General features: G+C 38.1%; 1 protein-coding gene across 1 annotated transcript in view; it reads left to right on the top strand.

Annotated features, from left to right (window-relative positions):
- NFX1 (nuclear transcription factor, X-box binding 1) overlaps positions 1 to 22,848 on the top strand; it is a 38,454-nt gene extending 15,606 nt beyond the window's left edge. Inside the window, exons 7-24 of the mRNA XM_010174900.1 lie at positions 41 to 180; positions 1,267 to 1,366; positions 1,507 to 1,724; positions 2,448 to 2,545; positions 3,305 to 3,335; positions 4,457 to 4,539; positions 5,051 to 5,159; positions 6,468 to 6,587; positions 7,252 to 7,331; positions 7,661 to 7,891; positions 8,165 to 8,238; positions 10,023 to 10,124; positions 10,913 to 10,954; positions 11,314 to 11,412; positions 13,625 to 13,691; positions 16,273 to 16,418; positions 21,188 to 21,289; positions 22,756 to 22,848. Of these exons, the coding sequence (XP_010173202.1) occupies positions 41 to 180; positions 1,267 to 1,366; positions 1,507 to 1,724; positions 2,448 to 2,545; positions 3,305 to 3,335; positions 4,457 to 4,539; positions 5,051 to 5,159; positions 6,468 to 6,587; positions 7,252 to 7,331; positions 7,661 to 7,891; positions 8,165 to 8,238; positions 10,023 to 10,124; positions 10,913 to 10,954; positions 11,314 to 11,412; positions 13,625 to 13,691; positions 16,273 to 16,418; positions 21,188 to 21,289; positions 22,756 to 22,831 (1,918 nt within the window). The 3' untranslated portion in view covers positions 22,832 to 22,848. The remainder of the gene's footprint in view (positions 1 to 40; positions 181 to 1,266; positions 1,367 to 1,506; positions 1,725 to 2,447; positions 2,546 to 3,304; positions 3,336 to 4,456; positions 4,540 to 5,050; positions 5,160 to 6,467; positions 6,588 to 7,251; positions 7,332 to 7,660; positions 7,892 to 8,164; positions 8,239 to 10,022; positions 10,125 to 10,912; positions 10,955 to 11,313; positions 11,413 to 13,624; positions 13,692 to 16,272; positions 16,419 to 21,187; positions 21,290 to 22,755) is intronic.
- The last annotated feature ends 245 nt before the right edge of the window (positions 22,849 to 23,093 follow it).

Consider the following 23,093-nt stretch of genomic DNA (forward strand, 5'->3'; position numbering starts at 1 on the left):
ATTAAGGTAGCTGACAGACTATGGTATCGTTTCTCTACAGTCATTCAGTTCGCTGTGGCCAATCAACAAAAATTCATTGTTCTAATGTATGTGGAAATACTTTAAACTGTGGTAAGCACAGCTGTACTCAAGTGTGCCATGCAGGAAAATGTTCACCTTGCCAATTAACCGTACAGCAAGGTAAGTGTTGGAGTGCCTTATGTATATCCAGTCTGTACTATGAAAACAAGAGGGTGAAAAAAAATGAAAAACAGTACCAAGAGAGAAGTGCTTTATTTGAGTTAACAGAACCAAAATGTATTGCTAGAATATTGTTAAAATGGGAAATGTGCCAGCATCACTATATATTTAAATAAGAATGCAACCATGACTAGAAAGAATCCCGCCAGTATGCTTAGGCTTTTGGAGCATGTGCCCTTTTGGGACAGACTGGTGGTGCTGGACTTTGTTAGCTTGCGAAGGCCGAGCGGTGGCCTTTCACTAGCTAATAGGAGGTAGTCACGAAGGCAGATACAGGCTGTGCATGGCAGGAGGGTGAGAGACAGTGAGCCCAAGTTGGAATTTTATAACTAACTACAAAGAAAAAAATCTTCTTGGAAACTTCAAGGTTTTCAAGACCCAACTGACTAGAACACTGAGTCATGTGGTCTGATCTCATTACTGCTTCTGCTTTGAGTAAGGAACTGGACTCATTGATCCCCTGAGAGCCCTCCTGACCTGAATTGTCCTGTGATCCTACTTAATCTTTTACTATAATTCTGAGGCTTGGTTAAACAGTACATGGAAGAAGAATAGAAAGAGGTATACAAAAGCACATTTCAGCATGTGCTCAGGGTTTCTGTTAAAGTTTTCTAAACTTGGTCTTGAATGGAAATTAAATTGTCCAGGTATGCGTGCCAGTATACAAATACATTTTTGTTGAACACTTTATACAGAAAACTGCAAGTTAATTTTCTCAACTTTTAGGGTAATAATTAACTTGTTAACGGATACTACTTTAATAAGTAAGCTTTTGTTGCAGATAGTGCTTCCCCTTTAGTTTTTATACATTTATCAAAACAAAGAGACCAGGAATTCAGGCATCTGTAGGACTGACAAAGATCTGTTGCTGAAATACATCTAAAGAAAAGCAACTTCATTATCCTCCTAAATACTGACTGTAATGATTTTTCACATTTTACATTTTTGTATTTGCTGTACTGCTGGAGATGTTTTGTCACTGATATTCTCTTGTGTTGTTTTCTGTGAAATATTGGCTTCTTTCAGTGTGCTACTGTGGAAGTAACTTTAAAGAAGTATTGTGTGGAACAAAGGAAGAATTCTCTGATGGATTTGGGAGTTTCTCATGTCAGAATATATGTGGCAAGTAAGGTCACTATAATTAAGGCTTTTGAAAAGAAAAAGGTCATTTTATTCACACTCAGCAATCATGATACTCTCAGATAATCACCTTTTTCTTTCCCACCCTTTTTTTTTAATTAAATCTTTGGTTTTGTGTTTTTCCAGAAAATTAAATTGTGGGAGGCACAACTGTACTCAAGTATGCCATCCTCAGCCTTGCCAGCTCTGTCCACGACTTCCACAAGTAGTGTACCGTTGTCCCTGTGGTCAGACGCCTCTCAGCAAGTTACTGGAACTAGGATGTGTTGAACGTAAAATATGCACAGACCCTATCCCATCGTGTGGAAAAACATGTGGCAAACCTCTTTCTTGTGGTAGCTATGGTAATTAGAACTTTCTGCATCAAGAGTGTTCAAATTATCTCATTGTTACAAAAAAAAAAGTGGTCCTTAACTGATTCGCTTCAGGAATTCATTAAGTAATTCAAGTGTATTTAACTGTGAGATTGTGTGAAGCTCCAGTTTTACAGACTACGTATTTAATCATGATTTGTTAGAGAGGAGAGAGACCCAATGCTGTCATGATGTGGACTTCTTATTAAGGATTGATCTGTTCTGTCAGTCCAACAACAACATGTAGAAACAGAATGAGTAATACAGCTTTTAGTTGAATTTCAGTTAACCTAGTAAGTGAAATATGAAGATATGCATAGTAAGTCATTCTTTTGGGCTGAAAAGGAAGAAAAAATTACTTTAAATTCTTTTAACTTGGGTAAGATAGTAACACACACGATCTCTTTTGGCTTTTTGTTTGGGGGTTGTTTTTGGTTTTTTTTCTATATGTTAACATAAAAATTATTTAAAATGTATGCATTTTTGATGTTAATTGTAGACCTGAAACTCAAGTCTATAGATACAAGATTAAAAATTTGAAAATAATGGCAAAATTTTATGCACATTTAACTCAAAATAGTTAATTTGTTTGAAAACCTAGCTGCACATAAACTTAGTATTTTTGACCAGTGATGCTCTTTATAAATACGAAGCTGTAGGTCATGGATTTTATTTTTTTATTAGTTGTTAATCTTTGTATTTTCATTTTGCTAGAGTTCATTCATACATGTGAAAGCCTTTGCCATGAAGGAGAGTGTAGACCGTGTTCTCACACATCAAATATTTATTGTAGGTGTGGCTTCAAAAAAAAGGTGAGTATGTAAAGCTTGACCATGGAAACAAGTAATCATCTTTGTTGTTTTTTTAAAGCTGTGGAGAAGAAGGAGCTGAAGTAGTTGAGGATAAGAAAGCCAAGAAATATAAGAGGTGCTGCGTCCCTTAGCTGCAAGAACCTTTGTTGTATACTAACTGATAAATGTGAACTAGATTATACTGTGAAGTGCTAACATGGACTACTTACTGTGAAGACAATTTTTTGAAGTGTTTTTTTTGCAGAGTTTACACAGAATTCTGTTTGTTTCAACCGGCTGCAAAGTCCTGTGTTACCCTGTAGTATTTATATAGCACAAAGAATGGCAGTTTTACCAAGAGTAATGTAAAGTAATGTAGGTAAAACTTTGATCATTTGATCATGAGATTTGACTTTTTCTTTTCTTTTCTCTTTTTTTTTCAATCATGTCAGACTTGCCATTTTGAACAGTTGGCCAAAGCACAAATTTATGTGCTCTGTCTGTATGCTCTGGGAGAGCTCTTTTTGTTGCCTTCATGCAAGTTTCTGATTTCTTAGGACAAACCTGTTTGTCACTTCACAGTCTGCTGAATTAAGTGGGGAATACAAAACGACAATTTTTTTTTAATTGGTATTGAATCTCTAAGGAAAAAGTAGAGTGTTAAAAGATAAGAGGGTTTGTTGTTCTCTTCCCCCCCCCACGCTTTTGTTTCACTTTTGTATAAGTAAGTTTCAGTTGTTTTTTCTGTTTTAACCTAATAGCTCCCTGTTTGTTTCCTAGGAAGTCCCATGTGCTCTCCTCAGAAATAAAGGTAAAATGTTATGTTACAAATATAATGTGAAATTGTTTTAGAAACGATACACAGCTCATTAATGTTGCGTTTGATGAAGTTGGCAAACATCTGCTCAGTACTGCTTCTTTTATCTGTACTTCAGTGTCAAGTTGGTAATTTCTTGAGATGCTGCTGCTTTTGGGAAGAGGCTTGAAATAAACGTCTTTCATTTCTATCCATCTTTTGCATAAGGAAGGACTTGTTCAGCATTTGGTCTCAAAGATTCTAGACAAGCTGTCTCTTGCAGTTTGAACAGTTTCTTATGCTACCTGCCATATTCAGTAGGTTGCCTCCCGCTCGAGCATGCTGTGTATCTTTGGGTCAGTTTGCACAGTTCAGGTGCAAAGATCTGCTTTTTCCCTGCTCTTGCCCAAGTCCGTGGGGAAATACAGGCTTTGATTCTGCTTCACGGCTGTATGCTGCTGGTCTTTGCGTCTGAGCTTGGCAGAGAGTTCCCATTTGACGATTCTTGGTATTCTGGATGTAGCATCTCAAAATTCACCTCAGTGAAGTGCTTACCCTTGTCATACTAAGGTACTTATTTACAAGATACACGAGGTAGTAATATGCTAATTTCCTAATTCGAGCTTTTGTCTGTGAAGACTTTGCTCTTCAGAATACAGAAGTTGCTGCTTTTGTTACCTCCAGATGGTGATAAAGAGGTTCTTTATTAGCACTAGTTTCATGAACTTATCAGCAGTAGTTGTATTGAGCTAACTTTTACTGCCTTACCAGTTTGAGCAGTCTGCAATTGGATGTTTGTGGTACTCCAGCGTATCAGGATATCCTGTTTTCTGTGTTCTATTGTGCAGAGTTTATGGTGTAAAGACTGATGTGAAATAAACTAGTTTCGTGTGTTGTGCTCTCCAGAATCCTTTTGGACAAGGGTTTATTTAAAGGAATTCAAGTGTTCACATGGGGAATTAATGTGGAAGAGCAAGTAATTTAAAAGTTTGCTTGCTAACTTATTCTGTATTAGTCTCTTATAGACCATGTTCTGCAACAGCATTAGCATAATATTGTGATCGCAGCTTTTGTTCTCAGCATAAGAAAGACATAAAAGTTATGACTGGTTTTGGGGTTTGGGTTTTTTTTAATAGCTGCTATTACCTTCATGTGTGACAAGCGATGCAACAAGAAAAGATCATGTGGACGACACAAGTGTAATGAAGTTTGCTGTGTGGTAAGTTTACGTCTGGTTTTATAAAATTATTCATTGTGATGTGTGTTAGTTTTTTGGCTGTGATGTTAAAAGACTTTTTTGCTTTTTCATCCTTCCATTTTTGTACATCTTCAGTCTCTATTTGTGGCACTGGTCATGCTCAAAAAGTCTGTGTGCATTTATTTTGAAGCATTTGTTTTATGGGTATCATTAGATGTAAAACCATGTTCCAGCCTAAATGCAATTAAATTGGTGTAAATTTGCTTTTTGTCAATGCAGTCATTCCAGGGAGAATCAGGAGGGGATTTTACTTAATACAAGAAGCATAAGCTGTGATACAGCTGTGTCTGCGACAGAGTTCTTAACAGAATCCACTTTAAAAATTTTTTATCCATACGGTGATGGAAAAACTGTATAGATCAGGCTATTTTTTTCACTATACAGTTTTGTCAATTAGTAGATCACAACCTCACAGAGAAAAATAAACTGAGTTTATGGTTTAATTCTGCTTTTCTTTCTTGCCTTCCCCTAGGACACAGAACATAAGTGTTCTTTGGTTTGTGGCCGTAAACTCAACTGTGGGCTTCACAGATGTGAAGAACCTTGTCATCGGGGAAGTTGTCAAACATGCTGGCAAACAAGTGAGTTACATGCAAGAGTACATTATTTCTTATGCGTTATAGAAATTTATTCACTTAACTGAATTGGTCAGAATTGGACACAGAAGTGTAATCCAAATTGACCAGAACCTGAAGAATATGCAGGTTTGATGTTGATTTGAATGTTGATTTTGATGATATGTTTTTTCATGAATGAGAAGAAAAAGCCCTTAATGGATTCCTCAGCTTGTATCCATCCTTACACTCAGTGCTCACTGAAGAAGTTTGAAATTTCTCTTTAAATCCATCATTAAGTCTTACAGCTGTGAATTCTAGGTTTATTTTTGCATCTGGCAGTGGTGAGGCTGCACCTTGAGTCCTGTGTTCAGTGTTGGGCCCCTCACAAGGGCAACAGAACTTAGGTAGTTGTGTGATGCTGTGGTGACCTAGCTAATGATACCAAAAATAGCAGATTTGGGTACATATGTAGCTAAACTGGGACTAATGGGGAGAAATTTATTTTGGTAGATTATTTGGGAGGAATCAAGGTGGATGTATGGGGAAAATGGAGAGAAAGGGAGATAAAAAGCACCATTTGCACAAATGAAGCTGCTGGTCAGTGCTTTTCTCTGACAGAGTCCTGTGCAGCTGATGACAACTGTCTGTCCTGTCCTAGTTAAGAAGAAGATCTAATATTTTTTAGTGTAATCTCAGTGTGAGAGGTCTAAGTGCCAGCTACTGAAGACTTGGCTGCAGATCATGGGAGCACACAGTCAGTATGCTAGCAGCTGGAGAGAACAGACTTATTTGGACAGGTTCATAAGCTGTTTATGAGGATCCATGTGATACTAAATGATATAAAGATATATACAGAAGAAATTCTAGGAAGAAGTCTACAGACTAGCAGCCTTTTGGTAATTTTCTTTGGAGTCTTCTCAGTACCATGCGCAGGGCTTGGCAAAAAGACAAAATCTTACCACTGGGCTGAAAAAGTGGTGGTGGTGAGAAGTTCAAAGCACAAGATTTGGATGATGTGCTTTCTGGAAGGGAATTCAAGAGAGATCTCCCCATTTTTAAGTCAAGGATAGAACAGCAACAGCTTTCGACTTGACCTAAGTGTTTCTCTTGCTCCAGTTTAAAATGTTGCTGTCAAAGAAGCGCTTTCTAAAAGCAGGCATAATTCCAAAGTGATCGTAGTCTGGTGTTCTGGTAGGAGCCACAAAATAAATTCACTGCAGACATGCTTAATATCAAAAACAAAGCTGGAGTAAAACATTTGCATGTTATTTAAAGATTTTTCATAGTGCAAATACTTGTAGCCATTGGGGTATATTTGACTTGTTTTTTCAGGTTTTGATGAGTTAACTTGTTATTGTGGTGAATCCGTGATTTACCCCCCTGTCCCCTGTGGCACTCAGCCACCAGAGTGTAAAAAAAAATGCACCAGGCCACATGACTGTGATCATCCAGGTAAGTCAGGCCATTCAGTTTTGCTTAGATTTTTTGTTTTGTTTTAATCAAAATGTGGAAAAGCGTACATAGGTCTGTTTGAAAATTCATTTGCTCTTTTATTAGATGTTTTTTCAGTAGCTGTGAATATTTTCAAAACACTTAAAAGCCAACCAACTAAAAACTTACCGTGAATATTAGTAATGGTACTTATAACTGATTTAAAAGCATTGGATTTTTTCTGATCCTTATTAATAGTCACAACATATTAAGTGCTATATTCCAAAGATTAAGTGCTGTATTGAAACAGTAGGATAATCTAGTGAGCAGTGAGTTTGTGTGTTCCTTGGAATTGCGTTGGCTGATCACAAAACATATAGCACAGGTCAAATAGATATATTTTCTGACAAATTCTGGCTGATAGTATAAACCTGCTCAGAAGTTACAAAATTCTCTGCTATTTTATTTAGAAAATGGAAAAATATTGACCTAAAGACCTGCCATCATAATTTCTAGAGAGTATTTTAGAGAACAGGTTATCCTTGCATGAAGCATCATACTTCCCGTAAATTGTGTAGTTCTGAAATGCAAACTCATGGTTAGTAGTCTTCCCCATCTCCTTTAATGTATTTGACTGAAGTAGGCTAATAAAACTGTGCTGGCTTTTGTGTCTCTGTGATTGCAGTGTACCATTCATGTCACAGTGAGGAGAAGTGCCCACCCTGTACCTATCTCACTCAGAAATGGTGTATGGGCAAGCATGAAGTAAGTCTGGATGCTTAATATTTTGAATACTAAATAATCTTCTAGGACTGTAAGCTTAGATTTTTTGTGACCTCTTTGGAATGGAATGTTACTGGTGGTTGAGTTTAATGTGTGTAAATTAGAAAAATATATCTTTTATGCCATGTGTGTTCAGACCAACTGCTCCTATTGGACTATGATACAAAGTGAAAGTCTTTGTCCTAAAATAGTTTAGTATTACAGTTCTTGCGTGGACAGTGCCAAATGAAGGTGTGAACAGTAAAAGTACTTGGAGATTGCATTTATAATTTTTCATTTTTAGTTGTCATCTTTTTCCTCTCTTCTTCCAGCTGCGAAGTAATATTCCTTGTCATCTCACTGACATTTCCTGCGGACTTCGTTGCAATCAGATGTTAAAATGTGGAATGCACAAATGTAAAAGAATCTGTCATAAAGGAGAATGTCTTATAGATGAAGAGTGTAAACAACCATGTATTGTTCCAAGACTATATTGTAATCATCCTTGTATGGCTCCATGTCATCCTTCTTCACCCTGCCCATCAACGTCCTGCACTGCAAAGGTTAGATGTCCAAGGAAAATTCACAGGCAAATTGTGTGGTTTAATTATCAGCCAGTAACAGTTATGACAAAAAATGACATGTTTGTATGTTGATAGCATGGCATTTTTTCTGTGAACTTGTAATATTGAATTAAAAAAAATTATCGGTTCTAACTAGCCATTATTCCACTAAAATGGAACTTCTTAAAGGAATAAATTTACCTCCCTCACGCCCCTCCATGGCCATAAAAGCAGAGAAGTTTAAAAAAGCTGCTCTCTTGTGTGATACAACAGGTTGATCTTCAATGTGAGTGTGGAAGAAGAAAGGAGAGTATGATTTGCTCAGAAGCATCTAATACATATCAAAGGTTTGTACTGTAATAATTCTTCTAATTCCTTACTGGGCTGACTTTTTACTTTGCAGTTTGATTGCATTTCAGACTTGACTAAATACATTTAATTCACAAGCTTTCACACTTTTTTGTACTTTCACATGCGGTTTCTTTTTTTGTATTCCCCTGAGCTTTCATACCAGCTATACTGTACTAGAACACATTCCTCTTTTCACTGTTGTTAGTCTAGCTGTGGTGGTGTGTCAAAGCTTGAATCTCCCATCTGCGAAACTCTGCTCTACCCACATAGAGCAATTAGATACAGATTAATTGGGCAGGTCCAGATTCAGGCTCTTGAATGTAGGTGATCACATATAGCAGTCCATGTGTGAGCTGCTTCTAAGTTTCCCTTAATGTGTGATGGAACCAAGTCAGTACAGATGATGGAAGCTAAAGAGTGATTTAAAGTCATTCTGAAATAGTTAAATTTATGCAGGAGAACTTTGACATCTAAATCTTGGTTCCTAATATACAAACTGAGCTCTATACAGCTGCATTTATTGCAATAGATTTGTCTCCAGATCCTATTTCTAAACTTATTTTTCTTTCTTATGAGAGAAGGCAAGAAGGGACAAGGAAAAGAAGAAAAGTAGGACTTTTGCCATTTTCATTTCAAAAGTTCCAAACAGTAATAATAATAAAATCTTACTCTGAGGCTGTGATTGAGAGGGAGTAAAAAATTAATCTGGAGAGTTGATATGCAACCCGAGTTCTGCTCTGCACTCCAGTCGATAGGAGAGCGCAGTCACAGATTCTTCTCGTCTTTCAAAGAAAGCTTCCCAATGATTGTTTTATTTTGCAGCTGCTAGCCCTGCTTCTATAGCCCAGGCACGGCAAAAGTATTCATACAGGGAAAATGGTTCTTTGAAGTCAGGGAGAGTCCTTGTGTGCATAAGCTGAACACATATATATTTATTTATCTAATCAGAGCCTAAGTCAAGGGGAAGGGAAAGAAACAATCAGTTTTAAGCAAGTGTTTGTATCTGTTTGTTCAAATGTGTTCATATATGTTTACAAATTACTCTTGGCCCACGTGATGTTAACAAAAGCAGCATTTAATGCCAGCTAAGTTTATATGATAACTCCAACTGATCATGTTGCTGAAAGATTTAAAATACTCTGATTTTGTGGGAGTTAAGTTTGGCTTTTTTCCCCAACCTCCAGTGAGTGTCAGTGAAAGAATGCCCAAGGGAACAGGAAAGGGAGTGTGCCGTTATATCTGTACACATGATACAGATGATGATGTCATATCAACAGTTTCAGTAGGCATTTTGCTCTTTCCTTATGGCTTGTATCGTCCGTATTTTCCAAGCAAATGTCTGAGTACTTTCTAAAGTCACTTTACAAGTTTTAGTTGCACACAGTTAAGGAAGAATCACGTAAAAGTCAAAAAGGCAATTAAAGCCATACAGTCAGCTGTAGTTTGGACATTAAGCAGGTCAGAAGAAAGAGTGTTCGCATTGCCTAGTTTAGACTTGCTTAAAATTGATACTCTGAAAAATTCCCTGAAGAATCATGTCTAGTTGCTAGTCTTGCTCCTCGTTGCTTGAGGGAGATGAGAGAGAGTAACCTCTTAATTTATATAGCTGCATTAGACTCCTAAAACTCTGTGATGTGGAAGTAGAGTCCCATTCTGTAATCTGATTATACAGTCAGTCTGTCTTAATTCTTCCACCTGGAGGTTTAAATGTGCGGCTTTATACAGCTTGTCAAAGGTTTATGTGCTGCCTCAAATGAAATCTAATGCTCTTCTTTTTCAGAATAGCTGCTATATCTATAGCCACTAAGTTGACAGATCTACAGCTTGGGGATTCAGTGGAAATTAGCAGGCTTATCACAAAAAAAGAAATGAAGCAGGCCAGGTAAGGACATACATGTAGAAACATACCTGATACCCTTGCGTGTACTTGAAACATAAGCAACGCGGAAATACATAATAGTGTGAGCAAAATCCCAGCTAAAGTCGGAAGACTGTAAATAGCTTGACTCTACTGCTAATCAGTACTGCTAAAAGAGTATTTTGCAGTTCCTTAGCCATTCATATTTTTGCTCTCATATAGAATTAGTTCTCTGTCATTGTCTGGTTTGTTATAATTATGTATGGAACAACATAATTGTGGTTTAAGAGTTTCTTTCTGCTCAGCAAACTCCTTAGCGTTCCCCTGGGTTTTTTCAGATTTCTAGGCAGTATAACTTTTTGCTATTACCTTCTATTTCAGCATTCATCATTCCTTCCTGGATGATTAATAGGGCATATTTTTCCCTAGTCATAATCATCTTACTATTTATAATGTTTTTATATTACCCTTTTTAGATTTCTTATTTTTATATCTCAATTTGATTGTCATTTCTGTGTTCTTACACTGGCTGGCACTGCAAGTCTGCTTTTAAGTCACAAAAACACTTGTTACTTAAGTTTGGTGATTTTTTCTGTTCCTCCTGATGTTCCTCAGGACTGGAATAGCTTGTCTTTTTACTTCTAGTACCGTTTCTTTACGGAATTGTCAAGTTTCTCCAACATCCTTCTGTCAGAACTTGATTGTCTTATCTAATACAGTATTCTCACACACTCTTCTGACTACTTTAGCTACAGTTTGAAAAGTATGAGTAGCAGCAGTGATTCTAATTGTATTTTCCTTTTGTAATTCAGGTTGCAATGTGATGAAGAATGCTTAGCTCTTCAGAGGAACAGGTGGGCAATGAACTTGCTTTATTTCAGAAACAGTCCAGGTTCAGAAAGTTAATGCAGTGGAGGGAGGGAATTCTTTTCTGCACAACCTAGAGAACTGATAAATGTGGAGATGATTCCTGTGTTATAGAGATCTATAAGGAATGATCTGAGATCTTACTAGAATATTCTAGTGAAAAGTCCTAAATGAGTAGTTTCAAATGTACAGACTGTATCTTTTGTGAGCTGTTAGTCTGTGTTAGTAACCCATATCTTTACTCTTCAATGACATGTTTGGGAGACTGGGGGGATTTGTGTGTTTATTTTTGTTTGATGGAGTTTTAGTTATGTTTTGGTTTTTCCCTCTTAACCTTCAAATTCAGGCGTCTTGCTGAGGCTCTTGAAATAGATGATAATTCTGATCCTTTTAACATCCGTTCTTCTGGACCAAAGTACAGTGACCTTTTAAAAGAAGATGCGAGGTATGTGTTCTAATGATGACAGGTGTCATAAGTAAATAGTGTTGAGAGCAAGATGGGAAATACAGAACAGTTCTATTTACACTTGTAAAAATGCCTGTATTTACTCTGCTTTCCAGCTTTTGCAGTAGGTGATAATTGAGGCAAAGGAGGTGATGTGCACTTCTCAAGACCTCCGAAATGAGAACTTGAAAGGTGAAAAGTGCCTGATGGGTTGCTTTGTTCTGTGCCAGGACCAGATTTAGAAGGGGAACATTATTTTTCACCATTCTTCTCACTACAAATCAGTACCTGTACTTGCATCTCTACTGCTTTCGCACACAGCCAGCCCCCATCCTGGTGCTCCCTGCAGACTTTTCAAGACAAAGGCAAAAGTGATAGCTGAGTAATGAAATATGCTCTCATAGCCTGACACTATTTCCCTCCACCAGTCTCATTTATTTTTTTGCCTTACTGCCTTTATATTAAAAATAAAGAAATTGAATTAATAAAGCAGTGGATGCAAAGCTACTCCTACGCCAGTGCTGACTGCAGAAGGGGCTGAAACATCTAAAAATGAGGAAATAGAAAGTCAATATAATATCAAAAGCATCACACTAATAAATACTACACAATCTGGAATGACAGGGAGGGATCAAACACTTTTTTTTAAAAAAAGATGCTTAAATGCTAAGTGTCATCTAAGAAGTTTTTACTCTTGTGTGTTTGTAGGCATGACGTTAGTTTTTACCAGCTCTAAGTTTTTAGGACAGCTGGATCTGTTTTGCTTTTGCTTCACTATCCTAATGATACATAAATTTTATATTTTTGTGAGGATGTTTGCTGCTTGAAAATCCTTTAATTCATTTCAATCCTTTATTTTCATTATTTTCTTTTATTTTTTTCTTATCTCCTGTGATCACTTCCATGTAGTGTTTGCTTTCTGACTCTCTGGAGTTAAACTGATCCTGAAGGGATCCGTGGTTTTGGATGGGTCTTTTGTTGGTGAGGTTTGTTTTTTTTGGTTGACTTTTTTTGAACCTGAGATTATTGCTGTAATGCTCTTTCCAAAGCCTCATGCCACGTGGGCTGACTCTATATTTCATAGTCTAGGTGTCTGGAAGCCCCTTTCTTTTTAACGCTCCAAGTCCAGGTCCTATGTAATACTTTTCTCCATTGAAGATCCAGGAGTTCTGATGACTACGTGCAATGTCCATCCACTGTTAAAAAAACCTTGAAGGTTTTCCAGTGATGGGATGAGTCCATTGTACCAGTAATCAAGTGATGTTGGTAGCCAAGCTACTTAATGTTGCCATTTTGCATGTTTGCTTGAAACCACTTGGTCTTTTGATGATACATTCACCTCAGCATCCAGAACTTGGGTAGAGCATCTACCAAATGTGCCTGCTTTGGTAGGCTCTTCCTGACTGATGAGATTTTGACATCATTGACAAAGTGGTGTTGTATTGGTATGGAATGGTGCCTATTTTTGAACTATTAAGGTTATTTATTACTAACTGGCTTTGAGAGATTAAATAATCAGGTAGCCTTTTTTCTTCATGGGGATGGTGCCCTAACAAATAACAACTTTACTTTTGGAGCTAGTTTACCTGCTTATTTAAGAACAGAGTGCAAAACTCACCCTTATGTGAAACACTTGATCTACTGTGATTAAGCAAGGTAAAAAAAAAAAAGATTCCTTAATATCTCATACCAAGAACATCTTGTTTGCTTGCAAGTAGCCTTACACTTCTTTTGTTCTTATTAATTTGTTATGATAGACAGGTTGAAGACTGAAGTCAGTGCACTTTTCCTCTGTCTTGGAAAAGAGCTCCCCTCTGTTTACCTAATCCCCATTTTTGAGTCTAACCATGTATTCTAATTAAGTGAATTGCCATAATGACAAGTAATTTAAAAGCACTAAAATGGCAACTTTAAAATCTACGTTATCTATTTGAAAATATAGAATTTTATTGTCAGACAGTAGCGTTGTCATAGAATTCTATACTGGGTTTCAAGGGTTGAAAGGAAAAAATAATTACTTTTGTAATACCGATGACATACTAACTTTTTAAATGTAAATAGTGTAATGTGTAAATCAAAATGTGCTCTTCTGCTTTTGCTTCAGTCACTTGGGTTCTTTAATTTTGTTCTTGTTGAAAATAATGTCACAAAAGATGAAGATATTGTACCTTTGTACACTCTTCCTCATTTAACTAGAATGCTGTTCTTGCAGGAAGGATTTAAAATTTGTCAGTGACATTGAGAAGGAAATGAGAATGCTTGTGGAAGCTGTGAATAAGGTCAGTATTCAGATATTATGTACGACTTACTATATAATAAGAAACAGTTTTGTTTAGTTTGCGGGAAGTTTGATGTTACTAAACTTTATTAATACTAAGAGTTATGAGTTGACACTGGATCTGTTTGGGGCCCAAAAGAGCACACATTTAGTGCATCCATAGATTAGAATAAATTTTTGGATCTCCATTAATAAAATATTAATTATCAAAGATGGTATTTAAAGGTTCAGACTTTGAGGAGGAGGAAAGCCTAGGTGGTTCTGAGCCCTGTAGTGGAACTTGCTCACGAGTTTGTGGATACCTTCCTGCATTTGCCAGTGTGTGAGGTAGTCCTCTTTCTTCCACGTTGTTTGGCAGACTCCAGTATACCTAGAGAGGTGGATACCACAGACAACCATCGGTTTTTCAGTGAAAACAGAATTCCATCTTCAGGCTTGTCAAGTTAGCATACTCCTGGCTTGCTGCTGCACCATGCCTGACCTGGTGTATGTGGTTCAAAGGACAGTGTAAACCATACTATCCTCAGTTGCCCTTAGCACAAGAAAGGGTTAAGCTTCTGTAGAAAGCACTAATTTCCTTCCTTCTATCCTCTGAGGACAGCTACCTAACTTTATTCCTTCTTTTTTATGCATGATGTTTCTTAAACAACCTTTGTGCTTGTCCAGCTGGCTAATGTTCTTGCCCCTTGTTTTCCACATTGGACTGGAAGTCTGAAAGGTGAGGCTGACCAGCCTGTAACTCCATGTCTTCTCCTTGCCTGACCTGAAGATAGGAGTGACAACATGGAGTGGAGGCTGTGCTCTGACCTTCTTTTCCTTCAAAATGGTGGCATGTATGGTGTAAAAGGGAGCATGTCCCTTGCACTATAAAGTTCACCTGCTGTTCTACTCAGTTCTTGTATGTTTTCTTTTTATTTCTGGACGTCTCAGACGGTTTATTTTCTCCTTAGTAAGAGTCCTGTTTCATCTTGCAACCTGCAGGGATTTATGTTGTATTTTGATACTTACAAGTTGAAATTGTTGTTTTGCTTGCCTCATGAACATCTGTTCCCCTAGATTCATCAGTATGTACTCATCTAGCATAGCAGAGTTGTCATCATTGATACATGTAAGCAGGCAAGACGGGAAACATTTATATCATCCACCTCTGTCTGCGTACAGACAGAAATTCTGATGTGTTTCTGAGTGTGTAACCATCACCACGTTTTTTAAAGCAACTGTTACTAGTCACCATAAACAGGTACCAAATCTGTAGTTTTCTTTGTTCAAATGCTTGTCTGTATGCTAGAGAGGTTTATTACTGGTTATTGCTAAGTAAAAATTATATCCTGACAGCATGTGATTACATGACTTTTGGAAATGATTGACCAGTTTCTGGTCCAGTTTCTATTCATAACTTGGCTATTTTACAGTTTGAGAGATGACAGATGTTAACCCACTAGATATTGACAGTGTAGCTCCAACGTACCTCTGATGTATATCTTTGCTCTATTACATGTGGTCATCTTTACATTTGGGTCACTGACCTTTTGTAAATCCACAGTGACTACTCCCAGGAAGCTTCTCGTTCGTGTACCTAAAAGTGGCTTCTAAAAGGACTTGCTCTCTGATTTTTCACAAGGCTTTGAAGTGTAGTTGATCAACCTGTAGTTCTTGAGATTTTTTTTTTTTTTAATATAGTTGCAACAATTATCCTTCTCTAGTCATAGGGTTCCTTCCACATTCTCTACGCTCTTTCAGGGGTGATAGAGAGTGAGACATCGTCCTGGTCTCTTGGTGCCCTGAAACACACCGCTTGCAGTCCCAGGAACTTGTATAGGTTGGGATTTCTCTAGAAATCCCCAATTCTGCTACTGGTAGTTTGTCTTCCCCTTGTAGACCCAAAGACCTAGAAGACTTTGGTGACAACCAAGGCAAAAGCTGAAGCAGTGTCTTGAGTCCCTGAAGCAGACTGAAGCACCGAGTGTCTCATCCTCATCTGCATTTGCTGTTACAGAGTCACCCAACCCATTAGTACAGAGCGCATAGGGCCCTGCTTTTTTAAAGTTCTTGTACTGTTTATGTAGCAATCAGTGTTGAATCAAGCGCTATCGGTCTTTGTTAACTGAAAGTACAAGTACAATTTTGGGGTTTATTAATGAGAAGTCTGTTGATGCCATTACCTGGCAGGTTTTGCAGATAAATAGCCTCTTTGGTAGAGGGAAGTGACAAATAAACTGACACCTTCGTAGCTATCTGCAGTATGTGCTTTGCAAAGCCAATAAAATTAGATCTCATTCAAAATCAGCTGATAGTTCTGAAAAACAAAAATTCAGAAGAAATAATTTTATACTGCTTCTTTAAGATTTAAGTGGAATGAATACACTCAGGATTCGTATTTCAAACTTAAGATACATATGTTGATACATACTTTGAGGTGATGGAAACAATAGAGAACATGTAACTTAATTTTTGGGAAATAAATGTACATTTTAATTACTTTTCTGTCAATACAGTTATTAGTAATTTGTGCTACTAATCTTGTCAGAGCAGCAGAATTTTATTCCCCCCCCCCTTTTTTTTTTTTTTACTTTTTAATTCAGGGCAAGCATACAAAGAAGAGCCATTGTTACCCACCAATGAACAGAGATCACCGCAGAATCATCCATGAATTAGCTCAGGTTTATGGCATTGAAAGTGTGAGCTATGACAACGAACCAAAGCGTAATGTTGTTATCACCGCAGTGAAGTACGTAATTCATTATGGTTTTCAAATCTATTACCTATAGTTTAAGTAACTGGATGCTTTTATCACTTACTGAAATAATTTTATTTACAATGCAATTTGCAACGTGCAGTGACTTCTAGTAGAATTTTTTTTAATGCAGTTTTAAAATTGATCATTTCATAGACTTCTATTTCCACTAGTCAAGTACATCTTCACAGAACAAAACCCAATTAGAAACAAAAAAGCTAAGAAAAGATTTTGCAAGGCTGTTTTCCGTTCATCGTAGCAGTAACTTTTTGTCTTTTTGCCATCAGCTAAATTTGATATAGCTATCAAAGATAGTAAATATCATTCAATTTTATGAAAATTAATTGCTGGGTTCAGAAGTCGTGTCTAAATTTGCACCTTCTTCGGAAAAAACTGGTATTGGAACTTATTTGTTCTCCACCTATCTTAACCTGCCACGGAGTATACTCCGTCTTTAGTTAATGGACAAAAAGAGAGCTGGAATTACTGCAAATTTCTAAGCAAAACTGGAAATATTTGGAGAAGACCCACAGAAGGCAGTTTGTATTAGAGAAGGAAGTGAAGGGAATATAGCTGGGGAAAAGCAAGGTGAGTGCACTGGAGTCATAGTGTGGGAAGGCTTCCCAGATCAGGTATCAAGGCTTCCTGGATTCTGCTGCTCAGTGAGCAGCGTATTTAGTTTAGCACTGTCCAGTTGTGGTTCTTTGACAGCCAGTTGTTTTTAACTGTAGGTATTGGCTGTAGTTATAAAAAACCTGTCATCTTCCATGCTGTTAGAGTGCCATGAGCTGCTCCTGAGCCTGTTCTTGGGTTAGTAGCTTAGCTACAATCTTGATTTCTTCCAAGAGAGATGGAACACCACTTGGATACCCCTTTCTGTTTCCATGAAAAAATTCAAGATACTCTTTTTGTTTCTAGTAAGGGAAGGTGAGAATAGAGATCATACTTGAAAAGCTTATCTAAGAAAAAAAAATAAACAACAAACCATAGGTGGGGGTAGATGAGAAATTAGTGAAGAGGGTAAAGTGTCAAGAGAAAGGAGCAGGACAGATAGGCTTTAAAAACATGGAGAATGGGAGGCCATGGTGGTGTTCCTGCACACTTCCCCTTCCCTTGTGGTGTTCAGGGACCAGCGTACCATGCAGAACGCACATGCTGCTGTTTCACCTCTGCCACTCTTACAGACACCAAGTGATCTAGTAAGAATATTCTTCAGCTGCCTAGCAATGTTTCTTATTCTAATTGTCTTTCTATTTGCTACTTCTTCAAGTCATAAAAAACACTGAAGCCTCAGACAAGTGACAGCTGAAGTTCCAGGATGATAATTTTGAGCATTTCACAGCAGCTTCTTTAAGTCCAGGGGCTAGTAGTCACCAGAAAGTCCAAATCATTTGATTCATTTTGTTTCATCCTGTTCTCGGCATTTCCCTGGATTTCTGTTATGGGATCCTCTGAGTACAGATAATTCAAAATGATGCAAGGCAAAGAGACCGTTCTTCACACTCCTCATCGTGTCACTGAAATGGTAACGTCACCATAGAGGCTGGTCAGAGGAGTGAGAAAGTCTCCTTGGTGCTAAGAAAGCTTCTGCCAACTGGTCTTTTTCCTCTTCTAGATACCTAGGAGCAAACAGCGCAAATTGGCTTTGCCTTCAGCCCCTGCCCCATCATCATTCCATCACATCATTGAGAACTGGTCATGTCAGCTGCCTTAGGATCACTGATGTACACGTGTGCCAGTGTCTAACCGCTCGGAGAGCGTTCCCAATATTGACTGTTAAGGTTGATCTGAATTACAGTTGTGGTGTCGCTTGAAGTATAAGACCCCAAGTGAATCCTTGCAAGTGAATCCTTCTCTGTGCTTCCCTCTTGGTCACCTTGCAGTCCCCATCTTTTGAGCAGTTGCAATACCAAATTCCTTCTAATCCAGGTTCAGAATATAAATGTCCAGACTGGAATGGTGAAAAGGGGAAGGCTTTCCTCTCCAAGTTGACACATGCACTTCTCTGTACCTGGCAGAGGGTTTTGAAGTCTTTTACTCATGCGAATTTCCTCTTCATACAAATAACTCTAGGTGCCAGAAACTGTTAAGGGGTGTCTGCTTGTTGTTGTGTAGTGACCAGTGTTTAAGCAGCTTGTGTGGACTTGAGACATCCTGGAAGTGTTTTCTGAGAACAGTCATCCCTGTAAGACCTATCCTTTTCCTGTTCCTTCCAGGAAGAACCATAGGGTCAGTTTCTCCTCACGAACAAGGGAACTTTTCAGGAAGGTGACAAGGTCCCTGCACATTTTTCTCACTGAGAAAACCACATCCTGCAACAGTCTCAATTGACGTGTTCTCTATTATTCTTCTTCACCCAGGATTTTGTTTCCTTTCAATGAGGTCACTCTGGAGACAGTTCAGGAGTGGTTACTTAGCTGCAGGCTACAGGAGACCAGCAGGAACAAAGACCTAAAGAAATTAAACCCCCTGTAACTACGTAGAACACCCTTATCAGATCACGGCAGTTGCATTACTGAAGGCAAAAACTGTACGTCCCAGTACAGGGTTGAAAGGAGATCATATGCTCTGAGGACACAGAATTATTTTTTAGCTTCTTTAAGTTTTTCTGGACGCGTTTCAGTACTTGATCTCCAGATACAAGTTCATTTGGCTTAATAAGTTAACTGTCTCTGCAGTCTATCTAGAATAATGTCACTTCTGATTTGACAGAAGTTCTGATGACTTCCTGAAGTGACTCTCTGGCTTTAAGGACTTTTATTCTACCCTTCACCCTGTAGGAATTTTCTTCTCTGCCACGAGGAAAAAGCTAACTTTGTCCTCACCCCCTTTGCAATCACAAAGGCCTTTTCCAATGGCTGCATCTCAACACCTCTAGCCTCTATGGCTTTTTGAGCAATTTAAGCACAAGTAGTACTACAGGTCACCAGCCAAGGTTGTTTTAACAGCAGTCCTGCTCCAGAAAAGAGCTAACTCTCTCTTACTGTTTTTCCTTCAATCTTTACATGGTTTGCCCTGAGAATAGTACGTGTTGCCTCTTGACAGCTTATGAGGAAGGACATGTGAAGTCTTAGGCAATCAGGAGATTGTTTGAGAGCCACTTGCTCCATTGTTCCACCCAACCTGTATCAGCTTTTGGAGACACTTCTCACAAAAACCTGCCATGTCTGAAAGCTGATGGATCGTTATTGCAAGGCTGCGTGGAGTCAGTTCTGGACAGATTAGTGGACAAAGAATTGGTAGGAGTTCATACTAAAACAGATCGATGCTGATCCATCCTGGAGTTACAAAAACTGAACTTTCAGTCTTTAAGGAGAAGATAAGTTTGAGTCATGATTTCAACAGTTCATTTTTATACAACACGTCAGCACTACTGCCTTATAGTAAGCATGTAGTTATTTATGTTCTCCTGGCTTTTCCCTGGAGTGCTGCTAAAAATCTGTCATCTTGTCTTTGCTGCTTGGGGCAGGCAGTTGTCTTTTTCCCTTACTTTGAGAATACGTTAATAGAATGAAGAGTGGCAACTTCCATATCAAAGAGTCCAAAGTACTTGCAGAGCCTTTTGGTTCCGTTTCCGCAGTTCTATTACAACCGATGATAGATAACCGTGATTTATGTTGGCAGGAAGGGAGGGTCTGCTTGCTTTCTCCTTTCTGGCAATTAATCAGTCAAGGGTTTTTTTCCCAGTGTTCACCTATTAAGTGGAATTCAGTTGTTTAGTTTTCTTCTAGTTGAACTGAATATGATTGCCTGGGTTTTTTCCTTTCCCTTCCCTCCCCTCCCTTCCCTTCCCTCCCCTCCCTTCCCTCCTTCAAATCCCTCCTCTTTCTCCAGCCAGCACAGCCCTCGGTATGGAGTGCCAGACTGAAATTGGGTGTGATTCACAGCCCATTTATGCCTGGAGCATGTCCATATACACACAGAAATGCACTGTCCTCCTCTGTCAGAGAAGATGCTACCCTGCCCCACAGTTGCGGGGCGGCCCTGGCATCCCGGGTGGGACAAGCACAAGTGGGATGCTTCATTACGTGGTTGCAATCACAGATTGTAACTAGTGTGGATGGCAGGAAGAGCTGATTTTTTTAAAAAATTTTCCCCCCCCAATGCATAGTGTTATTTTTCTGGTCTTGTTTACCTGGGCTAGCTGAGAAGGAAGAGGCGATGTTGCTGCCTTGTTCCTGGCAGAGTTGGTGCTTAGCAGCGCTACTTGGAGTGATAAACAAGTTTAACGTGACTTACTGCCAGAGTCTGAAAACACGTTTGCAAAACATTAGATAACACCTTGTGAAGATGCAGTGAGCTGTGCTCACGTGATGCTGAGTTAAGCTGTTCAGTTGTGGCTTCTGATCCTGTTTCTGTTCTGAGAGAAAACAGATAGATATATGTTGCCCTAGAATGCAAGTGTTGTATTTTTGGTATTTTAACAGTGTTGTGCACTTCATAGTAGAAAGGAGTTGTGCACTTCCCATAATGAAAGGAACGAGTCTGGGCACCAACACTTGAATCGAGTAAGTGGCTTCTGCATCTTCTATAGACAGTGATCAAAAGACATTTAGGATACTGGATATCTTGATAATGAAAATGGACTTTGCACACTATTGGTCTTTGTGGTTGGAAAAATAAATATTTGAATAGATTATTTAAGTATACAGTTATGAACTCTGACACCAGCACTGCTACTTAGAAATGTAAGTCTTTTGCTCTAACTTCTTAATGAATATAATTTCCTGTTGGATTAAGTAACCTTTCTTTTATTTCTCTAGAGGGAAATCCGTTTGTCCAAGCAATACCTTAACATCTGTGCTAGATAAAGAAATGCAGAGCAGGCCTCCACCTCCCATTCCTCATTACAAACAAACAGATAAGTAAGGAATTTGTTTTTAAAACAGTACTCTTCAATTTTGTGCTGAGTTACCCAAGGAGAGTGTTCCTGAGCTTCTTTATACTCCCTGTTTCTTTTTTTTCCCGGCCCACACACAGCTTTGGAGCTTGCAGCCTGCACTAAATTGTCTTTCCACAGAAGTAAATCTGAAATGAAGTGCTGAGAAAATGTAGGCTTGACTACGTAGTACAGTAGTAGTAATATAACAAATATTGTGGACTTTTAAAATTTTTTTAATAAAGATTAGATAGTTGGGAAGAAATGGCTCTCGGAGTTTTGGGGGTGTTTTTTACCTTTGACTGTTCTGTGTAAAAGACTAATGTCTTACTGGCATAAGGTGATTTATTTGGACAGGCAGTAAGTGTATTCTTGTGTAGATCCGACTACACAGCTGGCTGAAGGTAAACTGCCATTTTTCTCAGATAGGGAAAACGGACGAAGATGAGATATATAAGGATTCTTGGTAAATAATCTAATAGAACAGTCTTTACTTTGTATGACCTGCCAGCTTCAGGTGCCTGTAGTCATCTCATAGTTACGAAATTTTTTAAAGGCTGGTTTATTCTTTGTTCAGATGTACCTTCCAGAGCTTTTTTCCCTCCCGGGTTATTTCCAAATTAGCATTTGAAATCAAGTTCTGTGAAGTGCCATTTGCAGAAAGGAGCTGCCTAATTTCGCAGTACTATTGCAGTTGCAATGGATGTTTAAGGTGCTGCTGGAATACAAAGTGAGCTGTTTGGAGAAAATTTAAATCGTTTCAGAACTAAGCATCTAGAGAAAACGCCTGTCTGAGATGACTGCTTACATTGTAACTCATTGCAGATTTTAAAAAGGTCATTACTCTGTTTCCTCTTCTCTGGGATTCCTGTCTTCAGTGACGCTGATGAAAGGGTGTTATGTGGCAAAATTAAGTTAAAAAATGGCTTTAGCAGTTTATTTTAAATTCTTAATTTCTTTAAAGTACTTAATTTACAAAATCTTCTGGAAAATCTCATACTATCTCATGGAATAAATCTTACAGTGTTTGGATTTGGTATTTACGCTTGCTTTTAAGAGTGAGCAGATTTGATCATCATCTCACTTCAACAGTGTTTCTTTTTCTCTTTCTTTTAAACATGCATGTTGAACAGTTAGTCTTCAGTACAGTATCATTTTTGTAATAAATATTACCAGTAAATAGTATTTTCCTGTAAAACCCCAAAACAAATTGTGTCAATTCAGCCACACATTGGTGTACATTAATTTAATAAAATGTATGTTTTTTCCAAAAATCAGTTAACAAAGGCTTTCTGGAACTTTAAACTGCTTCCATTAAAACATAATGTAAAAATGCATGCCAGTTACCAAAGCATGTGCCCACTGAGACGTTCTGTGAGTTTGTGATTTCAGTTTACTTTGTATCTTGTTTTTCATGTGGGTGAGTAACATCTAATATTCTTATAATTTCAGGAGTAGTGGAAACAGCAGCTTATCCAAACCATTAAAAGAGGAGCCGGTAATTGACTACTTTGATGTCCAGGACTGAAGTGATTGATGTAGAATTATGATACAGAAGCTTGGAGGTGAAGAGACTTAAGTTGTTGTGTGAGGTGCTTCTTGGTTACCTGTCACATGATCAGTTGCTTAGCATATTCATGATTTAACTTCTGAAGTTAGATTGATTGTGATACTTCAAAAAGTTACGCATTTTTACAGTTTAAGTAACTGCGTAATACCTAACAGTAGTATAGCTTTTTAAGCCTGGGTTTGGTGCAATTTTTTATCTAATGTGCTATCAGAATGATGTA

The sequence above is a fragment of the Antrostomus carolinensis genome, unplaced genomic scaffold, assembly GCF_000700745.2.
Source record: "Antrostomus carolinensis isolate BGI_N321 unplaced genomic scaffold, ASM70074v2 scaffold15519, whole genome shotgun sequence".
Classification (NCBI taxonomy): Eukaryota; Metazoa; Chordata; class Aves; order Caprimulgiformes; family Caprimulgidae; genus Antrostomus; species Antrostomus carolinensis.